This window comes from Dendropsophus ebraccatus, chromosome 2, assembly GCF_027789765.1.
Source record: "Dendropsophus ebraccatus isolate aDenEbr1 chromosome 2, aDenEbr1.pat, whole genome shotgun sequence".
Lineage (NCBI taxonomy): Eukaryota > Metazoa > Chordata > Amphibia > Anura > Hylidae > Dendropsophus > Dendropsophus ebraccatus.
The window spans coordinates 159,371,527-159,390,277 of record NC_091455.1 but is presented as its reverse complement, the minus strand read 5'-3'; the positions used below and the strand labels follow the sequence as shown (position 1 = coordinate 159,390,277).

At 38.7% G+C, this 18,751-nt stretch overlaps 1 protein-coding gene across 2 annotated transcripts in view; it reads left to right on the top strand.

Moving 5' to 3' along the window:
• Positions 1 to 18,751, top strand: part of ANO10 (anoctamin 10) — a 168,781-nt gene that overhangs the window by 129,937 nt on the left and 20,093 nt on the right. Inside the window, exon 13 of one of the 2 annotated variants that reach the window (XM_069958599.1) lies at positions 18,639 to 18,657. The exons of the other annotated variant lie outside the window; for it this stretch is intronic. Coding sequence (XP_069814700.1) covers positions 18,639 to 18,641 — 3 coding nt within the window. The 3' untranslated portion in view covers positions 18,642 to 18,657. Of the gene's footprint in view, positions 1 to 18,638; positions 18,658 to 18,751 lie in introns of those variants that run through there. 2 annotated transcript variants of the gene reach the window in all.

The window sequence follows — 18,751 nt, the reverse complement described above, 5'->3', positions numbered from 1 at the left end:
ATCTGTGTAAATGTGTCTAAAAGTAGCATGTTTGAGAGACCCTGGGGTTCTATATACTGAATAGATGTACATCTCTCATATATTGATCTTTTACTGTATATACTTTTCCTTTGATGTATGAACAGTGAATTCATGCTTTCACTCCCTTACCACTTGTTTGATGATGTGTGAAAGCTGGGAACACTTTTGCAGTGCAGTCTATATTTGGTTGCCGTTAGACGTCTGGTTCATGCAGAGGGCATAGAATATATGGAGAAATGTGAAGAAATCATGCTGAGATAAAGACATTTGAAGTGCCTCTGTGTTCTTGCCTGCATCTTGAACCAGCTGTATAGTTCTTGTTACCATTCTTACTTTTTTCTCTTTGGCAGCACTAGGTAACATGATATACAAAGAAGACATTTAATGAATGGAACTAAAATGGCTGCAGATGGCTTTCCTTCCATTTGTCTTCATTTACATTTGCAAAGTATATGGGAAAAAGTATTGGGACACACCTCTTGATCATTGAACTTACAATAGGTTTTTTTTTCCCAGTTCTGATTGCTACAGTTATATAAAATCTAGCACCTCCCAATGCAGTCTGCCATTTTTTTTAAAAAAAGTGTCAGTCTAAAAAGCTTACTGAATTTCAGTGTGGCACTGTAATAGGATAAGGCCGTCTTGTAATATTAACAGCCACAAATAATGATCATGACACTGAATTAAGCAGAAAATATTCAATATAGAATTTTACATAATAGGTCTAAGTTTTATATAATCATATATTTGTATAATGGCCATGTAAACCAGACCTTAGATGTACTTCTTATAGTTCAGTCTTTGGCTATATTCACATGGTTGTGTGACAAACAAACAGATTCTAAAAAAAATCAGGAAACTGGCAAAAAAAAAAAAATTGCGTTTAATCCATCCTAGGCCATGTTCACAAGGCGTAAGACACCGGCCATTCTGTGACCCGGCCGGGTCACAGAACGGCCAGTGTCAGAGAAGATCATCCCAGCTGGTGGTACTGCAGTACTGGCCTGATGATCTTCACTTCTGATGAATTGGGATGCAGGCACACCCGTATCCCAATTCGCCGCTGCACACAATGGAGCAGGGGGCCGGAACCGCATCTGAATTGGGAACTGTGGAATAAGGCGTAGCGAAAGCTACCCTTTAAAAAGCACTCCAAGTTTTGGGGGGTTCTTGTTCTGCAGACTTGCTATCAATCGTCTGACCCACAGTAAATTACAGTGCTTAGGGAGGGTACACAGCTATACCGCACATACGTTACATTGTGTATGTGACATGTTCCAATCATTGTTGCAAGCTGTTGGGTACATTGTTGCCTGAAAAATTAAAAGGATAAAAGCCATCTATCATGATATGGTCTCAGTTAGCACAAGCAAAAAAGTAATAATAATAAAAATGGTTATTTGTGACACAGCCAGTGCCTTGCAGTATGATGGATGGTAGTGCTTTCAAGTGTTTATTTTTGCTTACTAGATAAAGATTTATTGCATTCAAATCCCTATTTTACCTGCACAGCTGCTGGTTGCGGAGAGATGCATAACAGATTTTGCTCTTCTGTCAGCGTATTTGCTGTCAATTAGCCTTGTGGCATGTTGTATGATAATAAAACATCTTGTTATTTGATTTGTCTTGCACAGCAGCTATGGTTTTGAGGCCAACATTAATAATCAGGTGGTAAAGGTAGTGTTGTTTTATGCCGGTTTTTCTTTTTCATTTCAAATAATATTTATGACTATTTTACAACTATTGATGTTGTAAGTTGCTTCTACAGACAATCTTGAAATAATGGTGGTTAGAATGTACAAGAAATTGTACCCTTCACCACCTTGTAAGGCTATTATTGCTATCCGAATACAGTAAGAAAGTCTGTGCATTCTTCAGATAATCTATATACTGCCAGGACTGTAAACCTAATAACAGCAGGGTGCTGACTTCAGTTGTTAGTCTTTCAACAAGGTGCTGACTTCTATAGTGAACGGTGCAACTTTTTGTGGTTGACTTGCATTAGGTACTTCAAACCTGTAGAAGAAATGTGGTAGATTTTAGGTTTCCTTCATCCAAGCTTCTGCATGTAATTGAGCTGTTATAGTATTACCTATATACCCAAGTCAGTTACTACACCACAACTGTGTTCCTATTTTGGCACACTTAGCCATCCCTATTTATTAATGGATATCTTTGTTATTATAAAATATTTACAGTAGTCCCCCAAGTTACAATATTGTGCCCACTCTTTTGTCCTCATGCATCAATTAATGATTGGTATCATATGGCAAAGGCCTATCTAGATATTTGTGCATCTAGTCGTACTGCTACTACAGCTCTACAGACAATAACCTCCAAAGAAAAAAACAGCTGAAAATACGTAGCCCAGAAAATCAATCTTTATTAAATACAATATTAAAAACAATACATTCTATTAAAAAAAGAGAAAAACCAACATTAAAGAACAGTGGCTATCCCAGAGAAATACCTGTCACGTATCTTTAGTATATGTCCTCCGGGACGCCACCACCCCAAAGTTACAATATTGATAGATTCCAGGACAAGCCTTATTAGTTTTAAATATTTTAGCTACCAAAACTCTATGGAAAACCAGATATTTGATACTGCCTTAAAGGGAACCTGTCACCTGGGACACGGCGCCCGAAGCTGAGCGTGCGCTGTATGCTAATTAGCAGAGATGAGTCCGATGCCCATAGAGAATGAATGGAGCCGTCATTCTCTATGGGCATCGGACTCATCTCTGCAGTGCGCGCGCATGGCTGCCGATGGCGTTATCTCCGTCCCAAGACTTGCAGGAAAGGGTAAGTATCCGGTGCTGCAACGGTAGGGGTTGGGCGGGCTCTGCGCCCGTGTTCTGGTGACAGGTTCCCTTTAATTGTAATTACCCATAGAACAAACATATACAGTGTAATATATAGTACTTAAAGAAAATGTGGATTTACTTTTTTTTCCCCAAAAAAGTCCATGAATATTTTTTTTTTTTGTAAATTGCACTAAAAAGGAAGGCAAATAATAATAATAATAGTTTTTATTTATATATCGCCAATAGATTCTGCAGCCTTTACAATACTGAGGGTACATACATAGAGAAAGAGGCATAACAGATACACATGTAATTATGGAGCCGTACATGAGGAGTAAGGGCCCTGCTCACAAGAGCTTACAGACTATTAGGAGACAATTTAAATATGGTGCAAACTGAAACAAGATTTTTATGTATTTATTAATTTTGCCAATGATTGTATTAGCATGTTTTCTTTGTGGTTTGGTTTAGTGGATTATTAATTTTCGCAGTAAAGTTTTTTCTTTTTTTTTTTTTAACAAGACCTCTGGAGCAGTCCTCCAGTTCATTTCTAATCCCCATGTCCTCATTCATTTGACTTTGTAAAAGCCTGCACATTTAAGCAAATATATGTATTGGCTATAAATTATCCATCATAATGCGCAGCCTGTTTGAAACATGTGGCCACACAATAAGTGTAATTTGTGTGCTGCAGTTATGGATCTCAAGAGCCCTTTTCTTGATTATGTGCTCTGAATTAAATTTGTTTCTTAACACTTGCTGAGAATGTGCCAGAAGTCTTATTTGGTTGGTTGCCATGGTTAGGTATTCTTCTGCCTGATGTCCTAAGAGCTGCATTCTGCAAGGGGGAATGTTTTTCTCCAGTTTATCACTGTAACAGGCTGGAGTTAGCTTCATTTTCTCTGCTGCCAGACTAGTCTTTTTGTATTGTCAGCCTGATTCCCGCACATATTTATATTTCTCTTTCTGTTTAAGGAGGAATTGGGCACAAAGGATGGCATTGCCCCCATTATCCTCACTTACTGCATCTCTAAAGTAACCTCACAAATAAACAAGTAAACACCTAACACTTATCTTACAAAGACTGAATGGAAGCTGGCATCATAGAAGTGTAAATGCATCTTATATAAGACAGTGTTAGCTTTCTCTTTTCTTTTAGTTATTAAACTACTATCAACATATATTGGCAAATTACAGTTCTACTTATGTAGAGGGATTGAGTAAACAATAGAGACTTTGTAGAAGAAGCATGTGAGAAATCTTGGGAGAATGCAGACTGCAATTATATTTGCATACACTGTATAATATGTGTATTTTCCCTCATGCCACTTGCAGCATGTAAACCACCTACCAATGATGGATCCATTCTCTTACACATTGAAGTGTACCTGTCATTATAATTTTCAATATCTAAATCAACAGTAGATGTAAATAAAGTTTGCAATATACATTTATTATTTTTTATCATGCTGTAAAACAAAGCTATACTTACCAGAAATCCAGGTCCAGTCTCCTGAAGGCAGCCTTAAAATCTTGTGCTGGTTGAAAAAAAGAGACTGCAGAGATGAAGTCTGGCCTGTAAAGAGAGTCACGGCTCAATGCATCCATCAATCAAATGACTGCCTTCTTTGTGAGCGTGCAGATGAATGGGCAAACATGGCACTTCCTGTGTTTTTAAAATTTAGAACACAGGAAGTGCTGTGTTTTCCTTGATAACTGTCTCTTATACCCCCTTTTCTCCAGTAAATACTGCTTCCATGGTCTCTCATCTACCTCTCCAGCTGTTACAATGACGTCTCCCCCTTGTGCAAGTCACTTTACTGGTTGTCCATTAAATCCATAATTTAGTTTAAAGTGACTGTACCACCAGGCTCAGGCTGAAGCACTGGAGGCGGGCCGACCCACCCTTAGTGGGAGGAAACCTTAGCCCTTCTATGATAGGGTTCCATTGATTCTAATGGAGTCACGTCATGGAGGGGCTGGGGTTTCTTCCCACTAAGGGTGGGTCGGCCCGCCTCCAGTGCTTCAGCCTGGGCCTGGTGGTACAGTCACTTAAAACTCCTTATGCTGCGTTTACACGGAACGATTATTGTTTGAATTTGCGCAATAACGATATCGAACAAATTCGAACGATAATCGTACGTGTAAACGCAGCGAACGATCAAACAAAGAGCGAGAAATCGTTCATTTTGATCTTACAACATGTTCTTAAATCGTTGTTCACAAAACATTCGCAGATCGTTCCGTTTAAACAGTCGTTCACTGATTTAACCTATGTGCGAGATAGGCCTAAGCGATATATCGTTCTGTCTAAACACTGATCGTTATTAAAAAAAATTGTTACTTCAAAATCGTTAATCGTACAATTGGGTGAATTATCGCTCCGTGTAAACGCAGCATTAGCCTTACCCATAAAGCTCTACACAATCCCACACCTCCATACAGCTCCTCCCTTATCTCCACCTACCGCTGCTCTACATGATCTTACACTAACATCTTCCAATCAGAACCTCACACTCCCGCCTCCAAGACTTCTCTCATGCTGCACCAGTTCTCTGAAATGCCCTACCCAAAGACCTCAGACTCATTCCAATACTCACAGCCTGTATCCATGCGTTAGGGAGAAAAAACTGCTCTCCAGTGTTATTTTTACCAGGTATTTACCAGGGCTGCATCACAGTCTTGATGTTTGTAACTCTGCCTCCCTAGTAACCAGAACTTAGTTTTCCTGTCTTCTCACACTGACCTGCATAGAAAGTAGTCCCTCGCTTACAGCTCTAGAGGTATCACTAATACATACTGCTGTGTTTTCTAATTTCCCCGGAGTTTTCTTTTCCACTGTCCTTATCCTTAATAATTATTTGTGCTTCATATTTCTATAAGACTGTACATGCAAATAGAGAGAAAAATAATACCACACATAAATCTATTCTCTCAGTAAGAAAGACATACTTTTTCTTACGTACTACTAGTGTTCTCATATACTTTCTCATATACAAGCTTCTGGTGGAACATAAAGAAAGTGTGATGTGATATACAGATATATACATTGCTATCAATGCGCTATGTCTGAAGGAAAGGCCAGCAGTGAAATCGGTGCGTCTGCCACTGCACACTGCAGAAGGTAGACACAGAGATCTGTAGAACAAGTAGCAGTACGCGCTATCACTGACATCACTAGAATTTTGGATATGATATTCCATTGTCTTCAGTAATTTAATTGTGTTTACAAACACACAAGGCTGGAAACTAGTGTAAGTTCTGATATCAGGAGATAAAGAAGTAGTCAGCCGCAATGTGTGAAGCTGTGGTTCAGTCTGCTATTTTTCTCATTGTTTTATAATCAGCTGGCACTTTATACATGTGGAGGTCACATTCCATAAGTGAAATACTAGGTCAGAGAACAGAAATAGTCTGTTGTCTGTTTATAATCTTAACATTCTATTGAGAATATACAGATCAAATAAGTAGAGCAGTACTACTTACTATATACGCCCCCCCCCATGCCTTGATTGTATAGCATTGAAGTGATGTGTCTGTCTCCATAGCTGCACTAGCTTTGTATGCTTTGCATGAAAAATACAGATGGCACAGTAAGTAGCACTGCAAATTGAGCTGTTACTCATCCAAAAATCTCCCAGCTGGAGACTTTCTCTGAAGAATTTGCCATATAATTGTCTGAATACATAAAACCTGGATGCTTGTGAAGAATGTGGGGAAAATGTGAATTCGGACTTCTGGCAATCAATGACCTTTTATGTTCTCAACTGTGAAATTGCAATTTATTATTTCATAATTATCATGTAGGACATTTGCTGTTTTGCAAAATGCTTGTAGACTGCAGCGAGGCACAGGAGTAGTATTTTTTTTTATTATAGTTTTGTCATTTTTATATGTACTTTGTAGAACACATAGCCGCTGGGAAACCTATTTCTTTGCATATTTACAGTAGAATCATTAATATGAGATTACTTAGCAGTACTTCATGAAACCTATGAACACTTGTTAAAGCAGAATCAAATGCCTAAATTTTGCTTGCGTGCAAATGGCATTGTGCAAGGCCTGTTTCTTCATGAATCTGCACACACATTAATATGCAGAAATGCTGATGACAGCAGTAGAGATTTGTCAATCAGGATTTTTTCTGACTTTGCCTCTTTTGAGGCTTAAGTTCTCTTATGGTGTGTTTACACAGAGATTTATCTGACAGATCATTGAAGCCAAAGCCAGGAATGGACTATATACAGATAACAGGTCATAAAGGAAAGACTGAGATTTCTCCTCTTTGCAAATCTATTCCTGGCTTTGCCTTCAATCATCTGTCAGATAAATCTTCCTGTATAAACACACCATTAGGGTACAAACCCACTTGACGTATTTGCTGCGTGAATCAGTCTTAAAAATAAGCAGGCAAAACGCAGGTTGGCTTTATACAATTGTTCTGTGTTAAAATACGCAATTGCGTATTTTTGAAGCGTGAAGCTACATGCGTTTTTCACACAGGTTGTTAACAACTGATGCTTTGCTAACAACAAGCTTCACGCTTCAAAAATACGCAATTGCGTATTTTAACGCAGAACAATTGTATAAAGCCAACCTGCGTTTTGCCTGCTTATTTTTAAGACTGATTCACGCAGCAAATACGTCAAGTGGGTTTGTACCCTTAGGGCCCTTTTACACAGAAAGATTATCTGACAGATTATCTGCCAAAGATTTGAAGCCAAAACCAGGAATGGATTTGAAAAGAGGAGAAATCTCAGGCTTTCCTTTATTACCTGATCTCTGTTTATAGTCCATTCCTGGCTTTGGCTTCAAATCTTTGGTAAATAATCTGTCAGATAATCTTTCCATGTAAAAGGGCCCTTAGTCTTTATACTCTTTATGCTGCCTTACACAGACACCAATCACATAATCTGAAGCCATGTCCTTTAGTTACTGGTGCACAATGACATCTTGCTATATAGTACCTAGTATATTTTCACTCTGTTTTAAGTTATAATTTATGTAAAAAGTGATTATTAATCAACCTACCTTCCCGGCACTATAGGATGTATGGGCAGCAGGAAACTGTACCAAAGTAAGGGCCATCATAACACCAGAAAACATGGAAGGCAAGTAATACTGTTGTGGTTCACTTATGTACTGCACATTTAAAAAAGGACCTAAACTAAGCACACCCGCACAATTTCTGAGAACACTATTTTAAATATACTTAAAGTGAATAAACCATCAGGTACATTGCTTTATTTTTTTTTTACATTAACTGTTTTTCACCAGTGCGGGGCTGCCGGTGGGATGGTCCCTTTTTGGAAACACTGCCTAATTCCTGAGCTTAGCATTCTTTTGCCGTGCAGCAGCCCAGCTTTATGCACTGGTGGTGGGCTCACTACCCCCTGTGTGATGATATCACTTCCCCTCTGTGACGCGTCTGCATTGTTTCTAATGGATCCAGGTCACACAGGGAAGGGAATATTGTCACATTGGAGTGCTTTATTTGTGCAGTTAAATCTTGTGAACTGTTTCATATTATTGTGTTTTACAAGTCTGACATAATTAGCTTGTACAGACCTGTGATGGTATTATAAGAATTTCCTAATAAATTAAGATAAGACATGACATGATGTGGGTAAACCTGTCTTCTGCATACGGTATGAGTCATGTTTTTGAAGCTTATACTCTAAGGGCTCTATAAAATACTGTGTGTGGGTGTATGTGTGTATATATATATATATACACTGTAAATATATAGATACTCTGAGGCTAAAGGCTACTGTATTTTCCTGTGTATGACTACTTTTTGACCCAGGAAAATCCGTTCTGCTATCAACACTCGCTTACAGAGCCAATTACAATTCGATAATCGTGCTGCCAGGGCAGCGCTAGCGATGATCGTGCAATTCTTTACTGTAATCAGCTGTGGCCCACAAATCTTTTATTACACAGGGAGACAGGCAGCCCATGGCAGATTATCTTTTGACAATCAGCATTTAAAGTCAGCGATCGGCCAACAAGTGAGAATTTTACTTGCTTGTCTACTGATCACTGGCCCTACTACTCTGGGAAATGTCTGTCTGATGTGGCAGATAATCTCTGTGTAATAGGGCCTTAATGCACACATACACTCACATTTTTTGTCAATTCTATTAAAGTGTACCAGTATACATGGTATAGGGATAACATGCTAATTGCAGGGGTAAAACTGCTGGGACTCCCATTAATCCTGAAAACAAAGGTAAATTGTACCCAGAAATGAGTGGCGCACACAGTGAATGCAGGGCTAGCACTCCATTCATTCTCTATGGGTCTTCTGTCTATCTATACATGCGCTAAAAGCAGCAACATAGGGGACATTATAGAACAGTAAGATCTGCTACTCACTGTAATCTCTTGTGTGGTCTCTACAGCTTTTGTTTTCTCCAACTCATTCCCCCCCTCCCCATATCTCCTTCCTCTATTCATAGTTATATATGCAGCATGTAACCTGATCTCTTTTTTTGCTGCTAGTTACAAGGAGTGGCAAAGCCTAATAATAGAAGAAAGTAGCAGTTTTCCTGTACTCACTTGTACTGTTGATTTAAACAAAGTCTGTTGAAATGACAGCAATATTTTTTGTTCTTTGCTGTTCTAGCCCTGAAACCTGTATCCTTTTCCTTTATCATATTGATTTTATATATATTTATAATATTCTGTCAATTATTAAACAATACAGTGTATTAGATTGACTCCGTGATTTCGACACATGGATTTATATGATGCTACATTGCTTTTACTCTAGTTCTATATAATACATGGCAATGTGTTTTTTTTTCTAGGTATTTATTGGAAGCCAGAGAGATAGTACCCAGTGGAAAATCTTTACGTTGTTTAGCAAACATCTCTCTATATGTGTAACATAACAAAGTAATATAGTTTGTAAAGCGAAAAGAACATACTGTATATATGGTCCAACCAGTTCAGCTTATGAATCCGAGGTGCTGCAGTTATGTGATACAGTTTTTAGTCGTTTTCAACACAAATGTATTTATTATCACATAGATTTTTCTGTGTAACACAGTCCACCACTATTTTATGTACATACTTGAAGATCAATACAGTATTTTGTAAATTCCCTGAAGTTTATATGCACCCTTTGTAAAATTGGTTATCACTACATGACTAAAGGCGTTCTCTTTGTATTTTGTAGTATTGAGTTGTGTTGTGTTAAGCGAGTGGAATGAAGATTGAACAGTCTTTTACAGAGGAGATAAGATTGTTAGGATTATTATTCGAGAATATCATTTGTATATAACCATATTTATAGGAACAATTTATTTTTGGATTCCTCATGTCCATAGGCGGTGTATGTGAAACATTTGTACAGCTTTTCACTTGATTTTTTTTTTTTGTGAATGGCATGAAAAATTTTCCCTTATACAATATATTATTATGCATTAGTGTTTCTTATTGTGTCGTTGACAAGATGTCTTGAGGTATCAAGGATAAATACAGCGAGAAGATCTTGGGCCTTAGCTCAAAAGCTCCATCTGGAGCCCCAACCTAAATCCTCAAGAGTCTGCTACCTTTCCCTTGGTGTGGGAGCGATAAGCACACTGAGTGTTTCTATGTATAGTGAATAGGGATGAGCTAAGGCTGTAGCCATGTTTTCCAGGCAGCCCTAGGGCTGCATGCATCTTCTCCAGCCACCAGGAGTCAAGTGCTGAGGGTTCTGTGTTTCACAAATCCAATCTTACTGTAGTTTTGCTCAGCTGTAACAGTGAAGTTTTAGTACATAGCATATACTGTATAATAACATTTGTTTTATCTACCACATTCATCACATGGTCATTGGTGGTATGGAAAGCAGGGAGTATTTGGTACAAAATGGTACAGTTGGCTTTTGATCATGATGGCCCTTTATACAGTTTAACATCTCCTACCTGGTGGTGAAATGTACAGATAGCATCCGTACTGTATGTTTTTTTGTGGCAATCTATTCAGTAGCTTGTCCTCTGGTTCTCCTCTAAAAACAAATGAAAAGAAATATAGTTTTACAAATACTTTTACACCCTTTTAGTGATTATAATTGATCTTTTGTAATCCCCATTGCACCATTTTTTACAGCCAGCATGACATACCTTTGTTTTCTTCTTTGCAGCATACCCATTTACAGCCAGTAAGAATGTCTCCAGATATTATCTTCTGCAGCTGTACTCTGTATGCATCTCACCTCCCATTGCATCAGCTTTCAGCTCCCTGACTCAAATAGTTATTTCTGAAATCTCTTTATCTGCATAGCTCTATCTTCTTACATCAATAAGTATAGTAAGCTTTGTATCCCTTGGCAGTAAAGAGCGCAATATAAAAATGCCATCAGAAGAATCACCCACATAGAAGGCTGTGGAAATAGGAGTTTAGAATTGCAATGTTTTACATTGCCCCTTAAATGTTTATTTTCTATACTTTTATCACTTTTTATTTTTCAGTTATTTGTATTGCCATTTTTAAAAAACGTCTACTCCCTTTTTTTTGCTAACCAAAAGTTTATTAGTTTTTGTTCATCATACTGCTTCCTTTTCATTCCTTAAACCATTATTGTTAATTCCCCCCATTTGGGTTTACATGACATGGATGTATTAGCCATATGTTAAACAGCGCCTTTTTTAAAGCAATTAGTCATATTTATAGTATTGTGTCCATTGTGATAATTCATATAGAGTGGCCACAAATGTCCAATATGGGAATTCAGGATTATCTGTAGTTACATAGAGCTGACTTGGAAGGATTTTGTTATCGAGAACAGATGTTACAACTGTTCCACATCCCTTTTTAGTTTTGAGCTTACCGGCTACACACAGCGGAGCATTTGGGATCATGTCATCCTCTGAGGAGCAGTATAGCTTTAGTGCAGTCTTGCTTTAGCTTGGCCGTTTAAAACCATGCTGTAGTCCATCACAATGTGGAAGGTGACATAGCTAAGGGAGGGCATATGGTAAGATGCATAAGATATAAGTCCTGACAATCCTTCAAGATGAGAAACGCTGCAGTGTTCGTTAAAAAAATTGATGTATACTTAATTTTTTTTAAAGGCTGATGGTATTAAAACCGATCATCATTGTAATTTCTCTTCATTTTACAACTCATGGTAAAATGCTGACCTTCTTTTTATAACAGTATATTAAGGTATAGATATGTATTAACTTGATTTCCCAATTTTTCTGAAAAAAAAAAAAAAAAAAAGCTTGCAGTCGATAATTTTTTTAATACGTTGTCTAGAAAAAAAGCAAATGTTCTGTTTGGGATCACTGTAGCAGCTGCTTTGTGGTTTATATCCTTTGCTGATAGGGGACTCAAACTGCTTTTTATGTTTTGATCCAGGTGTAAATAAAGACTCTATTACCTGGGTTAATTATCAGCTGAAAAAGTCTTCACGAAAGTGATGAGATGAGCAAATTTACATTAATAACAAAGCGAAGCGCTTTGTTATCTCTGCAATCCTCTCATCAGCTGCTGCCTTTTAACTCACTGCCGCTCCATGCTGCTCCCCCTTGGGTGCTGGGAAAAGCTGGATCCAGTCCTGGAAAACTGGGAGAAGGCAGCAGGCTAATGAGCAGATTGCTATTTTCTTCATTATTACTGTAAATTTGCTCCTTTCTTATCCCTTCCATAAAGACCTATTCAGCTGATAATTGACCCAGGTAATAGTTTTTATTAAGACCTGGATCAAAACATAAAAAGCAGTACTGTAAATTCACTCTTCTTTAGAAGTAATAATTGTTCTATGAGCACATCTTTGGTATAGCCAGTAACAAATTTATTACCAATACCCTATGTAAACAGGCGACAGTGTAGGTTAGCCCGGATTTGAAAGAACATAGTTGCTTTCTTACAGCACCACGTTTGTTCTCGGTTTGTGTTATATTTTAGCTCACTTCCTTTGAAGAATATGGAGCATGTGGTTGTAATACCACATAACTTAAGGACAAACATGGTGCTGTTTTTGGAAGAAAGCAGCTGTGTTTTATCTGGGATAACCTAGGTCTGAATAGAGGCTGAAAGGACCATTTACTAAGAAAATAGATTCAGAACAAAAGTCAAGTGGATTCTTCAAGTTTGGCCTCATTTAGTTGGTGGTTAGGCCCATAAATGTATGAATAAATCTCATTATAGTAGCAGATTTAGCAATCTGTTACTACTGCACACATACAGATGTAGAGCTGATGCTCTTACCTGTTTGCCATTTTTCACATTTTGCATTATCACACATCTGGAGTAGTTTTCTAAGTATAGATCATTTTAGTAGGAATACTTGGAGTCTTTTATAAAGCTGTATGTAATGAAATCCATGGTAACACAGAATACCAAAATCATCTCTGCTACATCTGCATAGCTCAGCTTGAAGTTTATCTGTACAAATAAAAAAAAATTATTAGCTTCAAGAAACCTGGGCAATAATCTAGGCAAGACATTGGAAGCCAGTATTAAAGACCTCCTGAGGTACATATATATAGATTATACACGAGATCAAAAGTGATTGAGCTCGTAAACCTTCTCGCTTACCTCAGACTGGGTTTCCTTCCCAATTATATGAGCTGTTCTGCTAAACAGAGGTCAGGAGCTTGGAGAAGGGATGAAAGCTTTGCATACAGTGCTCTGTGATCTGTAAATAGCCCTATATATCTATGGGAGATAAATAGCAGTTGTTCATGAGTTGATGGGCAGATGCAAGTTTATACCGAAAGATGAAACTCCTCTTTGAATCAAGTTCAAAGACAATAATGTAACAGTAAAAGGAGCCAGCGTTAATAGTTATTGTTAAAGAATCCATACCGAGTCCAGGAGTCACAGACTCTCAACGTTTTCATCTCACCACGATATACAACCATATATCATGTCGTTTTATAGTTAACAAGAACTTTGTTAGGCGCTATCAACTATCACTTCTATCTTCCACACTAGGTGAATATGGGGAGTATTTCTGTATGTATAACAAAATAAATTCATAAAAACATTTTATAATTTTCTACAAGCAATCTAACACATGTACTTTCCACCTAATGAAAGAGATTGCATAGGGTTGTAGAGTGCCCTGCACTATGCTCAACTACACTTATCAAATGGACGTGTCATTTTACTTTTTTAAGTGAATCTGACAACTCTTTTAAACAGTTTCATCACTTTTCTTTTAATGCAGAAAAATGATTGCATACAACTTCTATGTAAACTTGTAAAATTCATCTTATCACAATGAATTCATTGAATTGTTAGTCTCCAGGAGAGTGGATGATTCAACGTATAGGAGTTGGAGTGGAATCAGATCAACTGCTGCCAGGAGTTTAAAACTCTCAAGTTTTCCAGTACTTATTAGCTGTATGTCCTGCATGTGTATTCTCTCCAATCTGACACAGTCCTACAGGAAAGTGGTGTTTTCTTTGTCAGGGTGCTCTCTGCTGCCATTTCTGCCCATGTCAAGAACTGTCCAGAGCAGGGGAGATTGTCTATGGGGATTTGCTACTGCTCTGGGCAGTTCCTGCCATGGACAGAGGTGGCAGCAGAGAGCACCCTGTCAGACTGGAAAGAAAACACCACTTCCTGTAGGACATACAGCAGCTGATAAGTACTTAAGATTTTTTTTCTTATTAGAAGTTATTTACAAAGCTATATACCTTTCTGACAGCAGTTTATTTGAGAACTTTTTATTTTCACTGGAATTCCCCTTTAAAGTATCCATTATTGTATCACTTTAAGTTATGCCTGTAAGATGGAAAGCGCTGTGACTTGAGAATAATACTTTTCACTGTAAGCAATAGTATTAAATCCATTTTCCTCATGCCTCATCTTTTAATGGAAATCCTTTTTTTTCTATATTCTATGTGAATTTATTTTCTAATGTTTAGTATGCTAGGAAAAACTCTGATAGATTGCTGTGACTGCAAAAAAGCATTCCACTGGGGAACAATTTGATGTGTTTTGTAAATCAATACTTTCTTTAGTAAGATACATTGCTTTCAGTTGAACTGGCCGTTTTAACTTACTACAGCTGCTTAGCAGTCAATAACAAAACCAGCACATTTAGGTTATAAAAAGCATAGAAAAATTAATTATAATGACATCTTCCTAGAGTTGATACACAGCAGTTGATACGGCAGCCACATGTTTTAGCCTGGTTAAAGTGTCCTTAGAGAAAAGTTTTGATGTTACAGACATGTCAAAAGTCTTAAAGGACAAGTGCCATGAAAAACTTTTTCCCAGTAATTGAAGCACATTACAAAGTTATATAACTCTGTAATGTGCTTCAATCACCTATCTGCCTCCCTTCCCTGTCTTTTCCCCCCTCACCCCCCACCAGGAAGTGTCCTGACTCACACAGACCTAATTACTGTCGTCACCGTCACCAGGCAGCTCCTTCTTGTGAGGATGAGTCATCAGCAGGAGGGCTGCTCTAGGTCCTGTTACACCAGCCTCCCCCTCCCCCTCCTTGTCAGGTGACTCTGCTTGCTCAGCTTATCTTCTCTAGTGACATGACTCCTTCACTAAGTCCACGGCAGCAGGAGAGAGGGTATGAGGGGAGGGGGGAGCTGCCTATGTGCCGAGTCAGTCTGAGGGAAGATAAGCAAGTGAGATGTGACAAGTGATGGCTTGCAGTTGTTCAGCCAATGGGAGCTGAGCAAGCCTGTCACCTGACAAGGCAGGGGAGGGGGGAGGCTAGTGTAACAGGAGAAGGAGCTGAGAGAAGTGCTTGGTGACGGTGACGACAGTAATCAGGTCTGTGTGAGTCAGGACACTTCCTGGTGGGGGTGGAGGGGGGAAAAGACAGGGAAGGGAGGCAGATAGGTGATTGAAGCATATTACAGAGTTATATAACTTTGTAATGTGCTTCAATTACTGGGAAAAAGTTTTTCATGGCACTTGTCCTTTAACTGGTTGGGGTCTAAGAACCACTAAAGGGATGTCCACACTGCTGTGTGTTTATCTCCTAGCTCTGTGTCAAGACGATTCCATAGACTTATAATATGCGACCATCCTGGTCACATAACACAGAACTGACATAGATAGCACTGTGCACAGTCTTCTCCCAACTCATTCTCCTGTTTAGTCACAGTCTTAACATTCAGACCCCAACCTATTATGTTCGTGTGACATAAATAGAAAAGTCCTGCAGCATCTGTGGTTTTATTAGAGAAGATTTATTTCTCATGATCTGGAACAGAAATGCGACTTTTTGACCCCATGGGTCTTTATTAAGCAAGCTTGATAAAGAGCAATGGGGTTGAAATGTCACTTTTCTGTACTGGCCAATGTGCGTGTTATGTACAGTACCTAGCTCACAGAGGATTAAGCATGGCTATTCCCTTGTAAGAACTATTGGGTCTGTATGGTTTTCAACCACTGAAGTAAAGAAGTATGTTTCTGTTCATTGGCAGCAGAGTTTTAAAAATTGTGAAAAATAGAAACACAATTAAGTAGCATAATCTGTTATTAGGCAATGATTTAGTGCTACCTAAATTTCCTTCATTCATATTGTTTTTTTTTTCCCTAGTCTTCATCAGTGAGGCAGCTTGCTCTGTAAGCTTCACCCAAAATGGCCGTAACCACATTAGTAAATGCCTTTTAACTTCCTTTACATTATAAATGAAAAACATTAAACTCGGGTCCTGGATTGAGTGATACTCTTTAGCCTAGTGTTCACCGTGAAATCTACCCATACTCTATGTCTAGAGGAAAGAAAATGTCACCATCAGCACAGACGCGGATTCTTTACTGTAAGAGCAGTGAGACTATGGAATCCTCTGTCACATGAAGCTGTCATGGGTGATTCATTAAATATGTTAAAGGGAGGTTATGGACAAGTTATAGACATTAGATTTCATGTGATAGGACGCTGATCCAGGGATTATTCTGATTGCCATTGGAGTCGGGAAGGAATTTTTCTCCCTGTCATGGGGCAATTGGCATCTGCCTAATAAGGATTATTGCCTTCAGCACAGTAGGGTTTCTGTAGGTTGAACTTGATGGGTCTTTTTCCACCTTATTAATTATATTGACAGCAATGAATTGCTGCTTACTGACCTGGCCAGTCTTTTTTTTTTTTGTAATCTAAGCTGCTTTAGCCAATGGATGTTACTCAAGACCCCAGTCACTGTAATGTCAATTTTAAATCACACACCTCTATGCAGATCTTATATATTAGGTCGTATTTAAAGTTTAAGCACTATGCTTTTAACTGCTTAATCTCATTTATAAGTTAAAAAAAGCTCAGCCTGTCTGTATGTCTGAATGGCCAAGTAATGAAGCATTGTGTATTCTCATGCACAGTATCCTTAGTGTCAGCAGCACAAGAGGAAATCCTTTCTGTCCCCCTGTGTTCATATTTACGCCTTCCTGATGCAAGCAGAAAAAATGAGAGATGACGTCTGTGAAACTCTGGGACCATTGCAAGAGCACAAAATCGGTTTTGTAACTTCCTGGTGACACTTCCAATGCTCATTAGAATGGCAAATGATGTAACGTGTTCAGATTAAATGATTTGTGATCATTTTCACATGAAAGCTGTTTGGCTTATGTAACCAAGGTGTAGTCTAAATCACTTTTCCTGAATATTGAGTGTTTTATGGGGGAGGGGGGTTGTTTCAGCTACTGTAATGGACGTATGATACAAACATATTAACACCAAACAGCATGACAATAAAGTTACCGGCCTAATATCGTGTAGATCCTCTTCCTGAAAACAATCTGGCTCCAAAAAGTTAGCAGCGGATCCTTTAAAGGGGTTGTCCAGGCAAAATAAAAAATGCTGGGCAGCAGGGGATGCAACAAACATAATAAACAAGTGCCTCTTGCCTGTCCCGATCCAGTGCAGCTGCTGCATTGCTGGTCACCCGGTTCCAGTGACATCACAGCCCTGCTGGAGCTGCCCACTCAACTAATCAGTGACTGAGGCAGGACACCACTGCAGCCACTGATTGGCTGAGCAGGCCGTTTATATGGTGGTGTGGTGTCCCTGTAATGATTGTGTCACATATGGCAGTTTTTTTTAGAAAACTACCATTACACATTTTAAGCCAAAACTAGAAGTGGATTCGATGTAAGGGTAGCTTCACACATACATATCGCAGCGGATTTGATGGTGCAGATCCGCAGTGGATCGGCAGCAGATTTGATCTAAATAACTGGCCATAGCATCACATCTCCACAATCAGATCTGCTGCGGATCCTGTACGTGTTAATGCACCCTTATGGTTAAAATAATACCAAAATACTAGGGAAAATATACTAGCACCAGGGTATGCTACATAATTTAGCACAATACAGATGATTGTCACGAGGCCCTTAATTAATGAATATTTAATTCCCCTGCTGTTGTGCGCTCTAACCTGGAATGCCCCTGTGGATATGTGCTACAATTGGTCACATGGTGGTACCGTGTCTTTAAGAAATTTATTTGTTTATTTGTCTATTTGCATCACAGTTGCTATGCCGTGCGCTCTGCTGTAGTGGGCGCTTGATGTGCGTCCCAGGCTGGAACGCACATATGTCATTAGATAACTGACGGAAGTAAGGCTCTTAGATGTGCGTTCCAGGATGGAACGCACATCTGTCACTTACCCTGTGCCGGAAGTCTATTCCACAATGTGTTTATAAAGCGGCGCCTTGTATTTCATAGCCAGACGTTTCTGGCCGCGTTTATGGCGTCTACTACATACTCCCGACAGGATGCTTTCCCAGGTATGATTTTACTCATATGTTCATCTATTAGCAAATCTCATGCTTTTTACATTGACCTCGATGTTTAGTAGAGATGGGGTGTAATTACACATTCATGTTCTTTTCGTAGTAATCGCTTTATCTGTCCGCATTTTGGATGTTATGCATGCAGCAGGATATAACTGCAGGTAAATAAGTCTCCTTTCATTCATAAGTGTATATGCAAAGTTGTCTATCTTTCTA